Genomic DNA, 23,286 nt, shown 5'->3' on the forward strand with positions numbered 1-23,286 from the left:
CAGATGTACAACTGTCACAACAGTTGGAACTGGGTCATCAACGACTGTCATCTCCGAGAATCGCGTTCTAACTCCTCAACTCTTTACTTTCTCTGTATTATGTGTTGATGACTTTCACTGTGACTGTTTGAAGAATTTGTTGAAGACTTTCTGTGAATTTCCTCAACCCCAAATTCTTCACAATAGTTAATCATCATCTGTATTCATCGTGCCTGCTTACTGTGCAATCTGTTTTCACATTCTTCACTCTGAAATACTGTTGGTGTGAACGTTTGCACGTCTGATCCTTTACTGTTTCCGCTGTAAGTTAGTCATCAGTGAGGAATTTCCTCAAAAGGAATTTCCTCAGTGATGAAATTCTCAAAATCTCCTATTCACCCCCCTCTAGTCGATATAACGCACTTTCAGCAAGCATCTCGGAGTTGGAACATTCGCTTCAATGAGGTGACTAAAGCGTTTGGGTTCATACAGGTTTATGGAGAAGCTCGTATGTATAAGAAAGTGAGTGGGAGCTCTGTAGCTTTCCTCATACTGTATGTGGATGACATATTATTGACGGGGAATAATATAGAGATGTTGGAGAGCATAAAGGCCTATTTGAACAAGAGTGTTTCAATGATGGACCTTGGAGAAGCTGCATACATATTAGGCATCAAGATCTATAGAGATAGATCAAGACGCCTCATAGGTCTTTCGCAAAGTACATACCTTGACAAGATATTGAAGAAGTTCAATATGGAAAACTCAAAGAAGGGGTTCTTGCCAGTTTTGCAAGGTATGAGATTGAGTAAGACTCAATAACCGACCACGACAGTAGATAGAGAGAAGATGAGTATTGTCCCCTACGCTTCAGCCGTAGGCTCTCTAATGTATGCCATGCTGTGTACCAGACCTGATATAAACCTTGCCATAAGTTTGGTAGGGAGGTACCAAAGTGATCCCGGTATGGAACACTGGACATCGGTCAAGAATATCCTTAAGTGCCTGAAGAGGACTAAGGAGATGTTTCTCGTTTATGGAGGTGACGAAGAGCTCGTCGTAAAGGGTTACGTCGATGCTAGCTTCGACACAGATCCGGATGACTCTAAGTCACAGACCGGATATGTGTATGTTTCGAATGGTGGGGCAGTGAGCTCGTGCAGCAGCAAGCAAGAAGTCGTGGCGGCATCTACATGTCAATCGGAGTACATAGCTGCTTCAGAAGCAGCTCATGAAGGAATTTCGATGAAGGAGCTCATCACCGACCTTGGAGTGGTTCCAAGCACGTCGGGTCCAATGACACTCTTCTGTGATAACACTGGGGCCATTGCCATAGCCAAGGAGCCCAGGTTTCATCGAAAGACCAAGCACATCAAACGCCGCTACAACTCCATCCAGGACCATGTCCAGAGTGGAGTAATAGAGATTTCTAAAGTACATACGGATCTGAATGTTGCCGACCCGTTGACTAAACCTCTTCCTCGAGCAAAACATGATCAACACCATAATGCTATGGGTGTTCGATACATCACAATGTAACTAGATTATTGACTCTAGTGCAAGTGGGAGACTGTTGGAAATATGCCCTAGAGGCAATAATAAAATGGTTATTATCATATTTCCTTGTTCATGATAATCGTCTATTGTTCATGCTATAATTGTATTAACAGGAAATAGTAATACATGTGTGAATAAATAGATCACAATGTGTCCCTAGCAAGCCTCTAGTTGGCTAGCTCGTTGATCAATAGATGATCATGGTTTCCTGATCATGGATATTAGATGTCATTGATAACGGGATCACATCATTGGGAGAATGATGTGACGTACAAGACCCAATCCTAAGCATAGCACTAGATCGTATTTTTCGTATGCTAAAGCTTTTCTAATGTCAAGTGTCTTTTCCTTCGACCGTGAGATTGTGCAACTCCCGAATACCGTAGGAGTGCTTTGGGTGTATCAAACGTCACAACGTAACTGGGTGACTATAAAGGTGCACTACGGGTACCTCTGAAAGTGTTTGTTGGGTTGGTACGAATCGAGATCGGGATTTGTCACTCCGTGTGATGGAGAGGTATCTCTGGGCCCACTCGGTAGAACATCATCATGAGCTCAATGTGACTAAGGAATTAGTCACACAATGACGTACTACGGAACGAGTAAAGAGACTTACCGATAACGACATTGAACAAGGTATAGGTATACCGACGATCGAATCTCGGGCAAGTTCTATACCGACAAGGAATTGTATACGGGATTGATTGAATCCTTAACATCGTGGTTCATCCGATGAGATCTTCGTGGAACGTGTGGGAGCCACCATTGGTATCAAGATCCTGCTGATGGTTATTGGCCGTAGAACGTCTCGGTCATGTCTGCATGCTTCCCGAACCCGTAGGGTCTACACACTTAAGGTTCGATGACGCTAGGGTTATAAGGAAATGTTATACGAGGTTACCGAAAGTTGTTCGGAGTCCCGGATGAGACCCCGGACCTCACGAGGAGCTCCGGAATGGTCCGGAGGTAAAGATTGATATATAGGATGGATGGTTTTGGACACCGGAAATGTTTCGGGCGTCACCGGTAGCGTACCGGGACCACCGGAAATGGTCCCGAGGGTCCACCGGGAGGGGCCACCAGGCCCAAGAGGTAGCATGGGCCAAAAGGGGAGGGCAACCAGCCCAAAGTGGGCTGGTGCGCCTCCCACAAGAGGCCCAAGGCACACGAGGGAGAGAAGGGGGGAACCCTAGGCGCTGGTGGGCCTAAGGCCCACCTAAGGGGTGCGCCACCCCCTCCCCCTGCCATAGCCGCCGCACCTTCCATCTGGGGGGGGGGCTGCCGCACCACCTAGGGGGGAAACCCTAGGGGTGGCACCCCCTCCCTCCTCCTATAAATACCTAGGGGTTTGGGGCTGTTTTGCACACGGTTTTCTCTCCTCTCGGCGCAGCCCTGCTCCCCTCCTTCCTCCTCCTCCCACGGTGCTTGGCGAAGCCCTGCCACGAGACCTCGTCTCTCCATCGACACCATGCCGTCGTGATGTTGGAGATTTTCCCTAACCTCTCCCTCCTCCTTGCTGGATCAAGGTGCGGGAGACGTCACCGGGCTGCACGTGTGTTGAACGCGGAGGTGTTGTGGTTCGGCACTAGATCAGAATCTCACCGCGATCTGAATCGCCGCGAGTATGACTCCATCAACCGCGTTCTAGCAACGCTTCCGCTTAGCGATCTTCAAAGGTATGAAGATGCACTCACCCCTCTCTCGTTGTTGGTCTCTCCATAGGAAGATCTGAATATGCGTAGGAATTTTTTTGAATTTATGCTACGTTACCCAACACTACCTACCACCACGACAAAGGCCATAAGGTTTGCCACGTCTTCGCGCCCCTCCCTCGCACCCTGCTTCTTGGCAAGTTTTCGGTGCTCCGGGCACGTATGCGGTCGCATGTCTGCCATGCCCGCCAGGTGTTCGGCGATTCTCTTGGGTGATGGACTCCGAGGGCGAGGAGGTGTCCACGGCGCTACTGAAGGAGGAAGCTGATGCCGACGCCCAGGATGAAGAGCACCTCATGGTCCTCGCCTCTCTGGCCGGCCTATTCGCGAGCAATGCAAAACCGCGACGAGGTGGCTCGGCGCCGGGCCGGCTGAAGGCAAAGAAGCTTGCAGGAAGGATGTCGAGCGGGCATTTGATGTGCTTCAATCTCATTTTGCTGTTGTCCGATACCCCGTTCAGACCTGGTCGGAAGATCAAATGTGGGAAGTCACGACTTCTTGTCTTGTCTTGCACAACATGATCATTGAGAGCAAGCAGGAGGAGCCAGTGTTTGACATTAAACCATATTAAAGGAAAGGTCCTTTTGCCCAAGTTGATCACCAACTACCGGCAACCTGGACTGCCTTCCTCAACATGCGTCAGGAGATCCGAGACCCACACGTGCATCAACAACTTCAACACTATTTGGAGGAGCACCTATGGAGGCTGAAGGGCAACACCTAGCTCAATTTTTGATTTGTATTGAATTGTTAAACTATTTTTTGATTTGTATTGGTTTCCATGATGAACTATGTGATAAAAAAACTATTATTGTCCAATTTGTGCTGAAGAATGGCGAATATGGACCAAAAGTGGACCAATTTTGCGTCGAAACTAGGCCAATTTGCTCCGAAACTGGGTCGAAAGCGGCGGCTGGGAACCCGAGCTCCCTCCCCCCCCCCGCCATTTTTTGTGCCGACGCACCCCCAGGCGACACTATTTCAGCCGTAAAGTGCGTTCATTTATAGATGTGAGTATGTGTGCGCGTTTGTAGCGTGTGTGTTTCACTCGTGTTAAAAAATCGGGTATCATTTTATTGGGTGGATTGTTTTTGAAAACATATAATGTGTACATTTAGTTACCGAGTTAGGCAATAAAGTACATGAAATTATTACATTTTTTGAAATAAAAAGTACTGATTATAATTTTTTTGAGGCTATAAACTAATCATAATGATTGAAGGAAAAAGAAAGAGTGGAAGATAGGGAAACGGGCCAATTCTTATCCCCGAGCTGGGTTGCTCTATAGGGGTCGCTGTTTCTCGCTGGGCCTGGGCTGGCCCATCTCCTGACGTAACTAGCCCGCTCACACCTCCCTCCCCGTTCACCTATCTCCCTCCCTCCCTCTCTCTCTCCTGGCGGCGCCGCCCTCTTCGTCTTGCCCCTTTGCCGGCGACGAGCATCCAACCACCTGGTACGCCCTTCCCTTCCCTTCCCTTCCCTTTCCCTCTGTTCATAACCGAGATCCCCGAACCCTGACGCCAGATATTTGTATCCGGATCTGACCCAGTTACATGCATGACACAGCATTATGCCCACTAAACTTCGATTTCTCGCAAAAATTACGACCCATGCCCTATACTGGATTCGCCCCTGGTTTACTCTGCAATTTCTTCGCAGCGTACGGTCCTCAGGATGCAATCTTTGCTCCGGAATGTCTGCCGAGCCGGAAGCCGCGGGGCTGCGGCGAGGCTCCTGAAGTTTGCTGCTCCTGTAGCCGCTCAGCCGGGTGCTGCCCCGCCACCCTCGGCCGTCAAACACCTCAGCACTTGCGGGTTCACTCCTCCAACCGGGGTATGATTCTTATCCTCTTCTGTGTTCTTGGAATTCGTCCGGGTCATGTCGTCTGGATCAATTTTTTGCGTGCAGAATCGGTTCATTTCCGGTGATGTTGTTCCTGCCTCGTCTGGTTTCTGCGCAAAGTTTCTCATGGCGAGGGGTTTGTCGACGGTGGGAAGTGCTGAGGTTGCCTCGGACGAGGACGATTCCAGCTCCCCTGCGGTTGAGCACCCCCCACGCATCAAGTTCAAGAGGCCTGACAAGACTGCCAGGCACATTATGAATGTAAACTTGGTGTTACTTGCAGGAACTACTATATAACATCCAATAGCAGCTATGTTACCGCAAAAACATAATACTGCTTGTTGCATTCTTTTTATGATTTTGCAGATCTTGAACAAAGAGGCGGTTGATAAGGTCCACTCGGAGAGGGAGATTCCTGATGTGCAGCCTGGATGCATCATTCAGATGAGATTGGTATAGCATTTCACATTCCTTGCTTTAGCGCTGCCCGGATACAGTTCTGCTACTGATCCTGTGAATAAACAGCAAGTTCCTGAGAACAAAAGGCGAGAGTCTACACTAAAAGGGATTGTGATAGCAAGGCGCAATGCTGGGATAAATACAACCTTCAGATTGCGGAGATTAGTAGCTGGTGTGGGTGTCGAATCTGTCTTTCCACTGTAAGTCAAACCAAACATGTGCTCGTCTACTCCATTCTTTAAAAAAAAATTACACTGCTTTGTCTTGGAACATATCATGCTGAGGTTGAAGTACCTCTTGATGCTGTGATATCCTTAATTCAAATCTGGCAACCATTCAACAACCATTAACAACATTTTTTTAGCGTTCACTTCTCCCTGTCCGTTAGGATGACAGACAGGGAGTTCTTGTCCTTTTTTTTTGCGAGTAGTCGTACAATATCCCTTCTCTAAGAAAAAACCCTTACAATATCAGCAGATAAATTAAGGCCAATGAAACTATAGATGTGTAACTCCTGCGTGAGAAATATAGTTGGATGTTTGCAGAACTGAGAAAACTGTGCTTAGGTAGTGATGTTTGTTATCATGCTGGTATTGCTGATGTTGGGGGAGAGGCCAAAGGGATAATTTGTGGGGGGACTCTCCCCCATTTGCTAGTTGTTTTCCTCGCTCTCTCCCCTCTCCCCCATTTGCTAGTTTTATCTTCTCACTCTCTCATCCCCTATCTCCTGTCTAGGCTAGATTACTAACAGCTGACTTCGTAATGTTCCTTTAGTTTCTCATTCACCGATGAGAATAATTGAACTAGATTCATCTGGTCCTTTCATTTTTCTAAATCCATTCATACTATATTCTGAACCATGCTTACATACTTGGGGAATAATGACCCTGAAGTAAGTTTATGATGAGATGGGCACAGCTAGTTTCTTTTACCAAGCAGTAGCCACATATGACCTCCTTTGACTATATTGTGGAATGATGGACATGACTGCTTGTGCCCTTTTAGCAACCTATTAGAAGTGGAGTTTGTAGTTCCATAAACCCGTCATCCGGTTCTGTTCAAATCTCAATTGTTCTGAACTTGTAGCATGTTCTTTCTTTGCTCTGCGTTTTCCACGGAAACAAATACATTGAAAGAATGCTATAATTAGTACAGTAGTTTATATGCTTTTTCTTTTTTGATTCTCAGGATCTTTGTGCTTTGTTCTGCAGTTACATCTATGTATTCAACTTTTAATATTTAGAACTAGCACAACTAGACGTTAAACGTGAAAGATATCGATATATCATTACATATAAACCCTGCATCTTTGCCAGCATATATGACACTAGCTAGATTGAATGCAAACCTGTGTTAAGTTTCATTGTTGTTTGAATGGCTGCGTGTCTTTTCTCTTAGTTAGCTATCAACTATTTGCTTGGATTATTTTTCTTGATGTGACTTTCTCTTTTTCGTCCAGTTACTCGCCAAACATCAAAGAAATGAAGATCTTGGACAGGAAGAAAGTGAGGAGAGCTAAGCTGTATTACCTGAGAGACAGGATGAATGCACTTAAAAAATGAGGCTTCCAACCTGTTGTTTCTACGATTTTTGCTCTGTTGGATCAACCCGCATGGTTTCTGACGGCACGACGGTTGCAGTCTGAGAATCACACCTGTTTGGTCCCATATTTGAAATCCATAGTTTGGAGTACTTCTCATGCTTGGTTTCTAGAGTGCTAGGGGAGAACACAATTTAATAGTGGGGATTTGATCTGCAAATGTGACGAGGTCTCAGCTGAAAAAAAATGTGCTGAGGTTTCTTGCTTCCCCTTATTTACCTTGTTTTTTCCCTCTATCGTAAAAAAGCTGGAATATTTGACGCGCCAAAGTGAAACTATTATTATTATTTCATGCTTCCTGCTACCGAGATTGCTAGAGCTGCTCGGTGCACTTTTTTCATTTTTTTTTACATACTATCCCAAAATAGGATTGGGTTCCACTATTATAAAGATAACAGAAAAAACCCGAAAAAGAGCATCCAGGTGGCAGCCTGGCAGGTGCAAAGGCTCCAGCCAAACAAGATTTTACAAAGAGAAAAGCTAACCATCACCTGACAGACTGCAGTGGCCCCGTCCGCCGTCTATATATGACACGCGTGCAAGTGATGTTCTATATAGCGGTTCTATAATACGGACTATGTTTCTAATACATATATATATACAGTGTTGTAAGTCTACGACGAGTTTATGTTTTACAACAGAACCTTTGAAGGAATTTTTTGTAACATGACCTTAGTTGCAAAAAGAAAAATTACAACAAACCTTTGTTAGACAAAAATCGTAACAAAACAAATGTTGCAAAATTTTTGCAACAAGAACTATGTTACAGAAATAATTTGACAACAACTATGGTGCAGAAATAATTTGATAACAAGACCTGTGTTATAGATCTATAATGTTGAAAGCGTACTGGGCTCGTTCGATCAAGCAAATCTGACAGCTCATGATCCGACTGAATTTTTAAAAAGATTAGCCGATAAACGCATAATATGCCCCTTTTTATAAACAGATATGCTAAAACTCAGTCGAGTAACTTTTAACAATGTTTCAGTCGATGTTCCTAGCCGCTGGATTGTTTTCAGCTTTAAGATTAGTTAGGGCCATTGTCGTAGCAGCCTGTTTGAGGGGTGCAACCGGCCCTTTGTTTTTTTGTTTTTTTTAACACAATACATACGTAAATATTTATATACACGTGCATATACTCATCTTTATGAACACACATACTATCCAGACTAAGATCGAGTGACTTGTTATGGACAAGTTACCGGTAAATAGTACAGTGACTAGCCCCCTTCTTCAGACCGTCAGATCAAGGATCATCGGATGGATATGAATGAACAGTATCCCATGTACAATGATTTCGTCTACAAGATGTCGTCTAAAGTACCCGGTCTATAGTGTTCGTCTACATCATCGAATACAGTGTTTCTTTTGCTACAATACTTAATCTAGGCTGCCCATCCTTCATCCAACGACTAGCTGTCCGCTAGTGACTGGCCAGAGGCCAGTCACTCGATCTATATCCCCTATGAGAGGGATGGAGCTGGCATATCATTTTGACATTTATGAATACATTGTAGGCACCTCATTGTCGACGGGAGCATGTCCTCCCATTGAATGCACATCGCCAAAAATTCTGAAATAAATCCAGGAATAATGCGGGCACCAGGATTTGGATCCTCATGGGCTGGGGATACAACTACCCCTCTAACCATCCAACTACATGTTTTTTTGGCTTTTTCTTTTATGTGTACCGGACATGGATGGGTCGGTCTTTCTGCTGTGCTTTGCCATTTGCTTCGCTGCGTTCATCTATCTGACAGCTAGTCCTCTTCGCACCCACAAGCAATCTATATTGTATAGATGCCGTGGCGATCCCCTCTCGTTAGGGTTCATTTTTCCTCCCGGCGGTGGCGATCACCACGGAGAACTTTTTCCAATGCCCTCTCCTTCGGTTGTTATTCATTGGGGTCCTTGACTCTGGGATCAGGGGACCAAGGGAGGGAACTAGGGTTTTACCGCTCATGGAAAAGGTGGTTTCTTCGGGCAAGAGTATCACGATGGATAGATCGACGCTGGTTTTCAAGGATCAGCGAGCAACATGTTTGAGGGGGCCTGTCGGGGAAATAATCCTAGGATGTAACCCGCCCTACGGGGCCGGGTCAAGGTGCAAAGAAGCAGTAAGAAGGTGGGCCGCCAGGGGTTGTGACTCAAGCCGCCATACGACCCAACACGAGAAGACGACGACTTTTGACATACAAGGAAAAAGACGCCGGAAGCCTTCATAAGTTGGGAAGAAAGATATTGTAGATTTGTAGTAGGTCACATGAGTTCATTCGACACAGACTCTGTTTGTAAACTTGGGGGCCTCTACCTATATATAAAGGAGAGCCCTTGAGTCAAAAAGATCAAGTAAGAAACCCTCAAGAGCTAGGTTAGCGAATCTGCATCCTTGTAATCGAGATTCCCATAAATATAGACACTAAAGCAGGATGTAGGCTTTCACCTCCATTGGAGGGGCCGAACCTGGGTAAATCCGTCTCTCGTCCCCAATCAACCCCTACGAGTCACCACACCGCGACGATGGCCTCACCACTAAGTTCGTTCACGAGGACATCTGTCGTGACAAACCACGACAGTTGACGCCCACCATGGCGGGCCAGATGACCAAAATTCGCCGCAGCAAGATCTACATCGACGATTCGAACTAGGGTCTTCACACCGACTTAATCGAGTACGGGTACCAAGCCCCCTTCTAATAGAGGCGAAGTTGTCGCTGTCTTTCAATGAGATCATGGGTATCGTTTTGGTGGAGTAGACTTTGACGATCCGACTACGAACGTGTGAGGACGTCGCGCCTTAGCAATCGCTAAACCAACTCCAAGAGGTTATTGACCGCGCCGGAGCATGATCAACCTGACCACGAAGGTCTGTTTCCTACATGCAAACGAAGAACAAGCAAGAAACTAAGATGCAATCAAGGTATTGCGAATATAAGAGGAAAACTTTATTGATGAAGGTGGGCTTCTGTGACGCCTTTGTCTGGTCGTAGAACACAAACGAAGAACGTGAAGTTGTAGCTATGGCGAACTTGTAATCTAAACAAAACCCAAGTCTAAACGGAGCCCTAAGGGCTGTATATATGAGGGAATAGAGAGGCAATTTCGTGACCGTTGGAGGAGGGGTCCAAAAACAGCCATAAACTCGGTTTGCCCACACACACGGACCCTAAAAATAGCCTATATTATGGTATTTCGAAATTACATGGGCCTGGCCCAAAAATAAGGTGGCGCAACACCTATAATAGCCTATGAACGAAATTTTTAATGTGGCGTCTTGAATATTTTGTCCAAAGCCTTCATGCTCTCCTTATGGTGGCTTTAGAGTGCGAAAATCACCAGTGGAAGCTCCATTGTTCTCTCCCGCGCGTGCACCTTCTTCTCCATGCTTGATCCCGCTCCAACGGATATCCTTCTTGTCCATGCTAGGTCCTTCATTCATGAGCACAACAAAAGTGTCTAACTTAGGCAGCATCATATGTTCATGAACATTAGAAGTATTCCCAAGAAACGAAAGTACGTGGTAATTCAATTGGCGTGCATGAGCTCTAGTAACTGGTCCAATATGTATAACAGCTGGGGTTGTGGGTGTAACAATGGTGTTGATGTCCTCATCATCCTCCCCTTCTTGAACTGAAGTCATCCTCGACGAAAGCTCATCTTCCTCACCCAAATATGGCTTCAAATCTGCAATGTTAAAAGTGGGACTAACCCCAAAATCTGCAGGCAGCTCAAGTATATATGCATTATCATTTATTTTCTCTAACACTTTGAAAGTACCATGAGCACGCGGCATTAGCTTTGACTTGAGAAAATCAGGAAACCTATCCTTACGCAAATGCAACCAAACAAGATCTCGAGGTGCAGAGACAACATGTTTTCTACCCTTATCTCCAGCAAGTTTATATTTAGCATTCATGCACTCAATGTTTTCCTTAGTTAACTCATGCATATTTAATATCAAATCAACACGTTCTTTAGCATCAAAATTAACCTTCTCCGAAGATGGAAGAGGTAACAAATCAATAGGTGCACGAGGTAGGAAACCATACACAACTTCAAAAGGACACATCTTTGTAGTAGAATGCAACGAACGATTATAAGAAAATTCAATATGAGGCAAGCATTCTTCCCATAGTTTTAGATTGTTCTTCAAAACAACCCTAAGCATAGTAGACAAAGATCTATTGACTACTTCAGTTTGTCCATCGGTTTGGGGGGTGACATGTAATACTAAAAAGCAATTTCGTCCCCAACTTAGCCCATAAACATCGCCAAAAGTGGCTAAGAAATTTAGCATCACAATCTGAAACAATCGTATTTGGCACACCATGCAAGCGAATAATTTCATGAAAGAACAAATCAGACACATTAACGGCATGATCACTTTTATGACATGGTATAAAGTGTGCCATTTTTGAAAATCTGTCCACGACAACAAATATGCTATCCCTCCCCTTCTTTGTTCGAGGTAAACCTAAAACAAAGTCCATAGGTATATCCTCCCAAGGAACACTAGGTATAGGCAAAGGCATATGTAAACCATGAGGATTGAGTCATGACTTAGCTTTTTGACATGTCGTGCAACGAGCAACAAAATGCCTAACATCCCATCGCATCTTTGGCCAAAAGAAATGTGTAGCAAGTACGTCCTCCGTCTTCTTTACGCCAAAGTGTCCCATCAATCCTCCTCCATGCGCCTCCTGTAACAACAAAAGACGAATGGAGCTAGCTGGAATGCATAGCTTGTTAGCACGAAACACAAATCCATTATTAACGATGAACTTGTTCCATGTTCTCCCTTCTTTACAATTCTCCAACACATCTTTGAAATCAGCATCATGCACATATTGATCTTTGATGGTCTCCAAAAGGTTGTGAAAGCATAGTATAACAATGAGACAAAACATCGGCAATGACATTTTCTTTACCCTTCTTGTGTTTAATGACGTACGGGAAAGTCTCAATGAATTCAACCCATTTAGCATGTCTACGGTTTAGTTTTGCTTGACTTCTAATATGTTTCAAAGATTCATGATCATAATGTATGACAAATTCTTTGGGCCATAAATAAGGTTGCCATGTTTCCAAAGTCCGAATAAGAGCATATAATTCCTTATCATAAGTAGAATAATTCATACTAGGCTCACTTAATTTTTCAGAAAAGTATGCAACAGGTTTACCATCTTGTAATAGCACACCACCTAATCCAATTCCACTAGCATCACATTCAAGCTCGAAAGTCTTATTAAAATCAGGAAGTTGGAGTAAAGGAGCATGTGTTAACTTATCTTTCAAAACCGTGAAGGCTTCTTCCTGTGCGGTACCCCAAGAATAAGGCACATCCTTCTTTGTAAGTTCACTCAGAGGTGCATCGATGGTGCTGAAATCTCTCACAAAACGCCTATAAAATCCGGCGAGTCCAAGGAAACTCCTCACTTGTGTGACCGTTTTGGGTTGCGGCCAACTCTCAATAGCTTCAATCTTGGCTTTATCAACTTCATTTCCTTGTGGAGTAACAACATAGCCAAGAAAAGATACTCGATCTGTGCAAAAGGTGCACTTCCCAAGGTTACCAAACAAACGTGCATTGATGACCCACCAGTATAGGGGATCAATCGTAGTCCTTTCGATAAGTAAGAGTGTCGAACCCAACGAGGAGCAGAAGGCTCTGATAAACGGAAATGAGCAAGGTAATAACTGCAAGCACTGAAAGTAGCGGTAACAAGTTATTGTGTAGCGAGGTGAAACGTAGCAAGCAAAAAGTAACAAGTAACAAGTAGTAGAAACGGTGCAGCAAGTGGCCCAATCCCTTTTGTAGCAAGGGACAAGCCTGAACAAAGTCTTATAGGAGGAAAAACGCCCCCGATGACACACGAGAATTTCTGTCATGCTAGTTTCATCATGTTCATATGATTCGCGTTCGTTACTTTGATAGTTTGATATGTGGGTGGACCGGCGCTTGGGTATTGCCCTTACTTGGACAAGCATCCCACTTATGATTAACCTCTCTCGCAAGCATCCGCAACTACAAAAGAAGAATTAAGACAAAGTCTAACCATATCATTAAACTAGTGGATCCAAATCAGCCCATCACGAAGCAACACATAGACTGGGGTTTAAGCTTCTGTCACTCCAGAAACCCATCATCTACTTACTACTTCCCAATGCCTTACTCTAGGCCCAAGTATGGTGAAGTGTTATGTAGTCGACGTTCACATAACACCACTAGAGGAAAAGACAACATACAACATATCAAAATACCGAACGAATATCAAATTCACATGACTATTATTAACATGACTTATCCCATGTCCTCAGGAACAAAAGTAACTACTCACAAAGCATAATCATAATCATGATCAGAGGTGTAATGAATAGCATCAAGGATCTGAACGTAAACTCTTCCACCAAGTAATTCAACTAGCATCAACTACAAAGAGTAATCAACACTACTAGTAACCTTACAAGTAGCAATCGGAGTCGTGAGACGAAGATTGGTTACAAGAGATGAACTAGGGATTGGAGAAGAGATGGTGCTGATGAAGATGTTGATGAAGATGCCTCCCCTCCGATGAGAGGAGTGTTGGTGATGACGATGGCGATGATTTCCCCCTCCGGGAGGGAAGTTTCCCCGGCAGGATCGTCCTGCCGGATCTCTAGATTGGATGTGCTCAAGTTCCGCCTCGTGGCGGCGGCGAAACCACAAAAAAGCTCCCGTCTGATTTTTTCTAGACCAAGACGCTTCATATAGCAAAAGAGGGGGGCTAGTGGGCCGTCTGGGAGCCCACAAGCCCCCACTCCGCCACCAGGGGGTGGCGGTGTCACGGCTTGTGGCGCCCTAGCAGCCCCCCTCCGGTAGTTCTTTCGCCCAGTATTTTTTATATAATCCCAAAAAAATCCACGTAACTGTGACACCCCGGTAGTTAAGATACAGTAACCGCACCCTAATGATGCTAGGTCATCATATTTAACTAAGCTAGATTGTCACTTAATAAAAATCAAAGTAATTATCATGTTTAAATTAAAGTCTATGGATGGAAGTTTTCGATTGCAGAAATAATAAAAGAATTAAAAAAATAGAATAAAAGAAAGTATTAAAATAATAAAATAAAAGGTAAGAGAATAATAATAATAGGAAAAAAGATAAATAATAAAAGAAAAATAAACAACAACAGAGAATAAAAAAAAAGAAGCAAAACACCCCCACCCATGGCCGAGCTCGGCCAAGAGGCCCAACTCGCCACGCCCCAACCGCTCCCCACCACCGAACCTTAGCACTCCCCTGTGTTCCCCCCGTCACCTCCCAGTTCCCTGGCCGCCGCCACCCTCCCCATCGAGTCCCACCCCACCCACGAGAGCCCCCCTTCGGCTCTCCTTCCCACCTACCGCAACCCACACCCCACCAACCCCCACGCACCGGCAGCCCCCACCTTCCCCACGGGAGCCCCCTCTCTCTCTCTCGGCTCTCTCCCTCCCCACGATCTCCCTCTCCCCCCACGGGCCTCCCCTGCGCCAGGACCTCCTCTCCACCTCGCCCCCACCCCGGCCGGAGAGCTCCTTCCTCACCCCACCGCCGGCCTCTCCCTCCACCGACCCTCCCCTGCAGCCTCTCCCCCACCAGCCCCTTTCCAACCCGAAGCCCCCCTGGCCACCCCACTCCGGCAGCCTCCCCATCCCCGTCGGCCGACCTCCCCATCCCCGGGGGGCCCATCTCCGGCGGCCCTCACCTCTCCGGTGGCCGCCCCTCCCCGTCGGCGCATCGGCCGGGGTCCCCACCGACCACGGCGGCCCCGTCATCGGGCCCCTCCCCGCCGGTTCTCCTTCGATCCACCGCGACCCCCGCGATGGCCGGAGCCCCCGTCGGCGGCTCCATCCCGGGGGCCCTCCTCACCGGGGCCCCTCTCGACGAACCTCCGGCCGACTCCTCCTCGCCGTCATGACCGTCTTCACCGGAACCGCGTCACCACCGCGCCATCACCGTCATCGCCTCGTCTTCCTCCTCGCCTTCACCTCCGCCTTCCCGCGAACTCCGGCTTCACCGGGCCATCTCATCAACGTTGGTGAGCCCCTCCTCGGGCTCCTCCCACCATCGCGTTCCCCTCACCGTCCCGATTCCGTTCCGGCAAATGGGACTCCGATCCGTCGACGGTAGTGACCGGTAGGAAGGTTTGAACATGCGGTTCTTCCATGTTGTGTTAGCAGAGAGACTTCTCTGTGTTAACAGAGGGAGTTGTGAGATGTGAGATGTGAGAAAGAAATAAAAATAAATGTTGTATTTCCGTATGTATGTATGTATGAGATGCGATGTATGTATTTGCATATATATGTATTTGGAGGAATACGATAATTGCATGATTATGTATCTCTGAATAAAATTGAGTATATGGCCTAAAGCCACTTACCGGTGGGGCCAACGCCCCCCGCTGTCTATGACACGGAGGCCCCACACCCCCTTTTAAAGAAAAGTGAAATTAAAATATAAAAATAAAAATAATGTTTTTATTAAATAAATAAATAGATATATTAATTAAATTATTTAATTGGATAATTAGAATAATTAGAGTATGACACGTGGGTCTCCCACTAAATAAATGTGATTAATTAATATTTAATCTTAATTAAAACTTGTGCCTATGACGTTCGGGACCCGCTAGTCAGTTGACCAGTCAAATGTTGATGTCAGCATGCCATCATGCTGATGTCATAATAGTTTTTTATTAAATTATTTAAATCTGTTTTTAATTCCTAATTATTGAATAAAACTTTAAAAATTAATATTAAATAATCCGTAAGTCAGATCAAGATATTTTCAAGATGAAAGTTGATCAGCAGAACGAGACGAACCCGGATACACGGTCCATTCGTTTGTCACGCGTCCCTAGCATAGCAAACATGGAACATTTCCATCGTTTCGAGTATGACCGGTAGTAGCCCGAGACCCGGAAAATATCGTCAGATATTCTTCCGACCCGTCTATGACGGATGTTGCTGCGTTAGCTCATGTCTAGCCTGCATCTTGCCATGTCATGCTTTGTGTTGCACCGTTGCTATTATTTATTGTTTCTTCCCCCTCTTCTTACCGGTAGACCCCGAGACTGACGCTGCTGCCGGGTACATCTACGACCCTGCCGATCAGTCCTTTGTCGCAGAGCAGCAAGGCAAGCAAACCCCCCTTGATCATTCCTATATCGCCTATGTCTTTCTTCCTACTGCTTGCATTAGTATTTTGCTACTGTTGTAGTTAGCTCCTATATCTGATGCATAGCCTGTTTTTGATGAACTGCTACTTTCAGTCATGTACCTTTAAATCTGCTTAGTATAGGTGGAGCAGTCATCCCCTCTAACCCCGTAGTTTAGTTGCCCCGCTTGTTTTCAAATCTCGATCCCTGATCGACGAGCCAGACCCGACACAGCACATGCACCCCCATCTTTGTACGACACTACAGAGATACTATCGGGTACCGAGGGTGACACCTTGCTAAGTACTTTTGATGATATCTCTGTAGTATAGTTAGTCGGTCGTGGTTATCGAGGGTGATTCCTCTTTCACCATTCCTGATGACGCCTCTGTCGTGCAACCCCTCAAGTGTGGGACCCCCGAGGGTGATTCCTCTAAGCCCACCTTGACGGGTACATCGTTCGGAATCCAACGAGGGTGATACCTCGGGTCCCCCCCCCCGATGTTACAACCACACAGTTACTGGACCTTGTTACTGGGATCTTTGGTGATTAGTTGTAAGACGGGTGGATTCCCGTGAGACTGTGTTGTTGGCCTAACTAAAATGTTAATGGATTTGGGTATTTGATCTGGGTTGGTCGGAGACCTTTTCGCACTAACCGGCTATGCGGGAAGAATTATGGGTACTCGACGTCGCGGTATCAGCCAAAGCTTTTCATATGCCAGCAATGTAGCGGCGCGCGCCCGAGTGGTCCCGAGATGCATCGCTCTTGTGATTAAGGGATGCTAGGACTGACGTCGGCCGCCCACGCCACGTGAAGTAGCGTGAAGGGGAACCGGGCCCACGAACCCTTTGTGCTTAGGAGTTAGACCGGCGGGCTGGCCTCTCTGATTTGTCTTAGGTGGGGCTGCGACGTGTCGATATTCCGAGGCCGGGCAGGACCCAGAAAAGTATGTCCGGCCAGAGTGTTATCGAGCGTGACGGGACATGTGGTGCACCCCTGCACGGATGAAAATTAACTATTCGGATAGCCGTGTCCACGGTTACAGGACGACTTGGAGTTGTGCCCCGATATTATACAACTACAATTGTTACTTAACTTGATCATTAGTTTGCCTCGGGATTGCTTCCTCGCAGGGAGTCGAGGGAGGATCTTTAGGCGTGACCTCGCTTTAATATTGCTGCAACAATATGACTATTAATGTTTTACCCCCTGTTCTACTCTCGTCTATTGCTGCAAGACCCTGAAGATGCTAGTCTTCGATAGGACTAGGCCTTCTCTCTCTGTTCTCGCATTGCTGCAGTCAATCCACATATAACACCCCCTTCTTTGATACTGATGCATAATTAGAATAGTTCTGATGTAAGACTTGCGAGTACTTTGGATGAGTACTCACCGCTGCTTTGCTCCCCCCTTTGTCCCCTTGATCCGTTGCTGCGACCAGATGATGGAGCCCAGGAGATGGAGTTTTCCTGCCGACGCCTGCTGTCCCGATGGTGTCTTCTTCGTGGAGGCCGCTGAAGCCCAGGAGTAGTTAGGAGGTTCCCAGGCAGGAGGCCTCGCCTCGTTCGATCGTGTTCCTTTTGTTCTAGCCTTCTCTAAGGCACCCCATGTTTTATGTCTGTACTCAGATATTTTTGCTTCCGCTGACTCGTGTGTTTATCGAGCTATCGTATTCTAGCCCTCGAGGCCCATGGCTTGTAATATGAAGCTGATGTTATTTTATTTGTGTCTAGAGTTGTGTTGTGATATCTTCCCGTGAGTCCTTGGGTTTGATCGTACGCATTTGCGTGTATGATTAGCGTACGATTAAATCGAGGGCTTCACAAGTTGGTATCAGAGCCGACTGCCTGTAGGTAGCCCCTCTTGGGTATTGTAGCATAAATTCAAAATTTTTCCTACGCATGTTCAGATCTTCCTATGGAGAGACCAGCAACGAGAGAGGGGTAAGAGCATCTTCGTACCTTTGAAGATCGCTAAGCGGAAGCGTTGCTAGAACGCGGTTGATGGAGTCGTACTCACAGCGATTCCGATCTAGTGCCGAACAACGGCACCTCCGCGTTCAACACACGTGCAACCCGGTGACGTCTCCCGCACCTTGATCCAGCAAGGAGGAGGGAGAGGTTGGGGAAGAAGACAAGAAACACGACGGCGTGGTGTTGGTGGAGAGACGAGGTCTCCCGGCAGGGCTTCGCCAAGCGCCGACAGAGAGGAGGAGGAAGAAGTGCAGGGCTGCGCCGAGGGAGAGGGAAAACCGTGTCCTCCAAAGGCCAAAAGTGCCCACTATATATAGGGGAAGGGGAGAGGGGGTGCCACCCCTAGGGTTCCCACCCTAGGGGGTGCGGCAGCCCTCCCAGATGGGGGGAGTGGCGGCCAGGGCAAGGAGGAGGGGTGGCGCACCCCTCTGGTGGGCCTAAGGCCCACCTTAGTTAGGGTTCCCCCCCTTCCCCTTTTTTCTGGTGCACATGGGCTGGGTGGGGGGCGCACCAGCCCACTTAGGGGCTGGTTCCCTTCCCCACTTAGCCCATCTAGCCTCCCGGGGTCGTCACCCCCCTTCGGTGGTCCCCCGGGACCACCTCCGGTGGTCCCGGTGGTCCCGGTACGTTACCGGTGATGCCCGAAACACTTCCGGTGTCCGAAACCATCCGTCCTATACATCAATCTTTACCTCCGGACCATTCCGGAGCTCCTCGTGATGTCCGGGATCTCATCCGGGACTCCGAAAAACTTTCGATAATCTCGTATAACAATTCCCTATAACCCTAGCGTCATCGAACCTTAAGTGTGTAGACCCTACGGGTTCGGGAGACAGGCAGACATGACCGAGACACCTCTCTGGCCAATAACCATCAGCGGGGTCTGGATACCCATGGTGGCTCCCACTAGATCCACGATGATCTCATCGGATGAACCACGATGTCAAGGATTCAATCAATCCCGTATACAATTCCCTTTGTCTGTCGGTATAGAACTTGCCCGAGATTCGATCGTCGGTATACCTATACCTTGTTCAATCTTGTTACCGGTAAGTCTCTTTACTCGTTCCGTAGCACGTCATCGTGTGACTAACTCCTCAGTCACATTGAGCTCATGATGATGTTCTACCGAGTGGGCCCAGAGATACCTCTCGTCACACGGAGTGACAAATCCCGATCCCGATTCGTACCAACCCAACAGACACTTTTGGAGGTACCCGTAGTGCACCTTTATAGTCACCCAGTTACGTTGTGACGTTTGATACACCCAAAGCACTCCTACGGTATCCGGGAGTTGCACAATCTCACGGTCGAAGGAAAAGATACTTGACATTAGAAAAGCATTAGCATACGAACAATACGATCTAGTGCTAGGCTTAGGATTGGGTCTTGTCCACCACATCATTCTCCCAATGATGTGATCCCATTATCAATGACATCCAATGTCCATGATCAGGAAACCATGATCATCTATTGACTAACGAGCTAGCAAACTAGAGGCTTGCTAGGGACACATTGTGATCTATTCATTCACACATGTATTACTGTTTCCTGTTAATACAATTATAGCATGAACGATATACGATTATCATGAACAAAGAAATATGATAATAACCATTTTATTATTGCCTCTAGGGCATATTCCCAACAGTCTCCCACTTGCACTAGAGTCAATAATCTAGTTACATTGTGATGTATCGAACACCCATAGCTTTATGGTGTTGATCATGTTTTGCTCGTGGAGGAGGTTTAGTGAACGGGTCTGCAATATTCAGATCCGTGTGTACTTTACAAATATCTATCACTCCACTCTGGACATGGTCCTGGATGGAGTTGTAGCGGCGCTTGATGTGCTTCGTCTTCCGGTGAAACCTGGGCTCCTTGGCTATGGCAATGGCTCCAGTGTTATCACAGAAGAGTGTCATAGGACCCGACGCGCTTGGAACCACTCCAAGGTCTGTGATGAGCTCCTTCATCCAAATTCCTTCATGAGCCGCTTCTGAAGCAGCTATGTACTCCGCTTCACATGTAGATGCTGCCATGACTTCTTGCTTGCGGCTGCACCAGCTCACTGCCCCACCATTCAACACATATACGTATCCGGTTTGTGACTTAGAGTCATCCGGATCTGTATCGAAGCTAGCATCGACGTAACCCTTTACGACGAGTTCTTCGTCACCTCCATAAACGAGAAAAATTTCCTTAGTCCTTTTCAGGTACTTAAGGATATTCTTGACCGCTGTCCAGTGTTCCGCACCGGGATTACTTTGGTACCTCCCTACCAAGCTTATCGCAAGGTTTATATCAGGTCTGGTACACAGCATGGCATACATTAGAGAGCCCACGGCTGAAGCGTAGGGGACATAACTCATCTTCTCTCTATCTGCTGCCGTGGTCGGCGACTGAGTCTTACTCAATCTGATACCTTGCAAAACTGGCAAGAACCCTTTCTTTGAGTTTTCCATATTGAACTTCTTCAATATCTTGTCAAGGTATGTACTTTGCGAAAGACCTATGAGGCGTCTCGATCTATCTCTATAGATCTTGATGCCTAATATGTATGCAGCTTCTCCAAGGTCCTTCATTGAAAAACTCTTGTTCAAATAGGCCTTTATGCTCTCCAACATCTCTATATCATTCCCCATCAATAATATGTCATCCACATATAGTATGAGGAAAGCTACAGAGTTCCCACTCACTTTCTTGTACAGACAGGCTTCTCCGTAAACCTGTATGAACCCAAACGCTTTAATCACTTCATTAAAGCGAATGTTCCAACTCCGAGATGCTTGCACCAGCCCATAGATGGAGCGCTGGAGCTTGCATACTTTGTTAGCACCCTTAGGGTCAACAAAACCTTCTGGTTGCATCATATACAACTCTTCCTTAAGGTTCCCGTTAAGGAACGCCGTTTTGACGTCCATTTGCCAAATTTCATAATCATAAAAGGCGGCAATTGCTAACATGATTCGGACTGATTTCAGCTTCGCTACGGGAGAGAAAGTCTCTTCGTAGTCAACTCCTTGAATTTGTCGAAAACCCTTTGCGACAAGTCGAGCTTTGTAAACGGTTACATTACCGTTTGCATCAGTCTTCTTCTTGAAGATCCATTTATTTTCTATGGCTCGCCGGTCATCGGGCAAGTCCACCAAAGTCCATACTTTGTTCTCATACATGGATCCTATCTCGGATTTCATGGCCTCAAGCCATTTGTTGGAATCCAGGCCCGCCATCGCTTCTTCATAGTTCGAAGGTTCACCGTTGTCTAACAACATGATTTCCATCACAGGGTTGCCGTACCACTCTGGCGCGAAGCGTACCCTTGTGGACCTTCGCGGTTCAGTAGTAACTTGATCCGAAGCTTTATGATCATCATCATTAACTTCCTCTTCAGTCGGTGTAGGCACCACAGGAACAACTTCTTGTACTGCGCTACTTTCCTGTTCGAGAGGGGGTGTAATTACCTCATCAAGTTCTACCTTCCTCCCACTTACTTCTTTCGAGAGAAACTCTTTCTCTAGAAAGGATCCGTTCTTGGCAACAAAGGTTTTACCTTCGGATCTAAGATAGAAGGTATACCCAATAGTTTCCTTAGGGTATCCTATGAATACACATTTCTCCGCTTTGGGTTCGAGCTTTTCTGGTTGAAGTTTCTTCACATAAGCATCGCAGCCCCAAACTTTAAGAAACGACAACTTAGGTTTCTTGCCAAACCACAGTTCATACGGTGTCGTCTCAACGGATTTAGACGGTGCCCTATTTAAAGTGAATGCTGCAGTTTCTAATGCGTATCCCCAAAATGATAGCGGTAAGTCGGTGAGAGACATCATAGATCGTACCATATCTAATAAGGTGCGATTACGACATTCATACACTCCGTTGTGCTGCGGTGTGCCAGGCGGCGTTAGTTGTGAAACGATTCCACACTTCCTTAGGTGTCTGCCAAACTCGTGACTCAAATATTCTCCTCCACGATCAGATCGTAGACATTTAATTTTTCTGTCACGTTGATTCTCAACCTCACTCTGAAATTCCTTGAACTTTTCAAACGTCTCAGATTTGTGCTTCATCAAGTAGATATACCCATACCTACTCAAATCATCGGTGAGAGTGAGAACATAACGATAACCACCGTGAGCTTCAACGTTCATTGGACCACACACATCAGTATGTATTATTTCCAATAAGTCGGTGGCTCTCTCCATTATTCCTGAGAATGGAGTCTTAGTCATCTTGCCCATGAGGCACGGTTCGCATGTGTCAAATGATTCAAAGTCAAGAGACTCTAGCAGTCCATCAGTATGGAGCTTCTTCATGCGCTTAACGCCGATATGACCAAGGCGGCAGTGCCACAAGTATGTGGGACTATCATGATCAACTTTGCATCTTTTGGTACTCACACTATGAATATGTGTAACATCACGATCGAGATTCATCAAGAATAAACCATTCACCAGCGGAGCATGACCATAAAACATATCACTCATATAAATAGAACAACCATTATTCTCTGACTTAAATGAGTAGCCGTCTCGCATTAAGCAAGACCCTGATACAATGTTCATGCTTAAAGCTGGTACTAAATAACAATTATTAAGGTTTAAAACTAATCCCGACGGTAGATGTAGAGGTAGCATGCCGACGGCAATCACATCGACCTTTGAACCATTCCCGATGCGCATCGTCACCTCGTCCTTGGCCAGTCTCCGCTTATTCCGCAGTTCCTGCTTTGAGTTGCAAATGTGAGCAACAGCACCGGTATCAAATACCCAGGAGCTACTACGAGCGCTGGTAAGGTACACATCAATAACATGTATATCACATATACCTTTAACGTTGCCGGCCTTCTTGTCCGCTAAGTATTTGGGGCAGTTCCGCTTCCAGTGACCTTTTCCCTTGCAGTAGAAGCACTCAGTCTCAGGCTTGGGTCCGTTCTTTTTCTTCTTCCCGGCATCTGGCTTACCGGGCGCGGCAACAAC

General features: G+C 46.3%; 1 protein-coding gene across 1 annotated transcript; it reads left to right on the top strand.

Annotated features, from left to right (window-relative positions):
• The first annotated feature begins 4,595 nt into the window (after positions 1–4,595).
• Positions 4,596–7,436, top strand: LOC123447920 (50S ribosomal protein L19, chloroplastic-like). Its single transcript, XM_045124644.1, has 6 exons — positions 4,596–4,701; positions 4,908–5,081; positions 5,157–5,351; positions 5,457–5,543; positions 5,616–5,749; positions 7,009–7,436. Exons 2-6 carry the CDS (start codon positions 4,923–4,925, stop codon positions 7,109–7,111), a joined length of 678 nt encoding a protein of 225 aa, XP_044980579.1. The 5' UTR covers positions 4,596–4,701; positions 4,908–4,922; the 3' UTR covers positions 7,112–7,436.
• The last annotated feature ends 15,850 nt before the right edge of the window (positions 7,437–23,286 follow it).

This window comes from Hordeum vulgare, chromosome 4H (assembly GCF_904849725.1).
Source record: "Hordeum vulgare subsp. vulgare chromosome 4H, MorexV3_pseudomolecules_assembly, whole genome shotgun sequence".
Classification (NCBI taxonomy): domain Eukaryota; kingdom Viridiplantae; phylum Streptophyta; class Magnoliopsida; order Poales; family Poaceae; genus Hordeum; species Hordeum vulgare.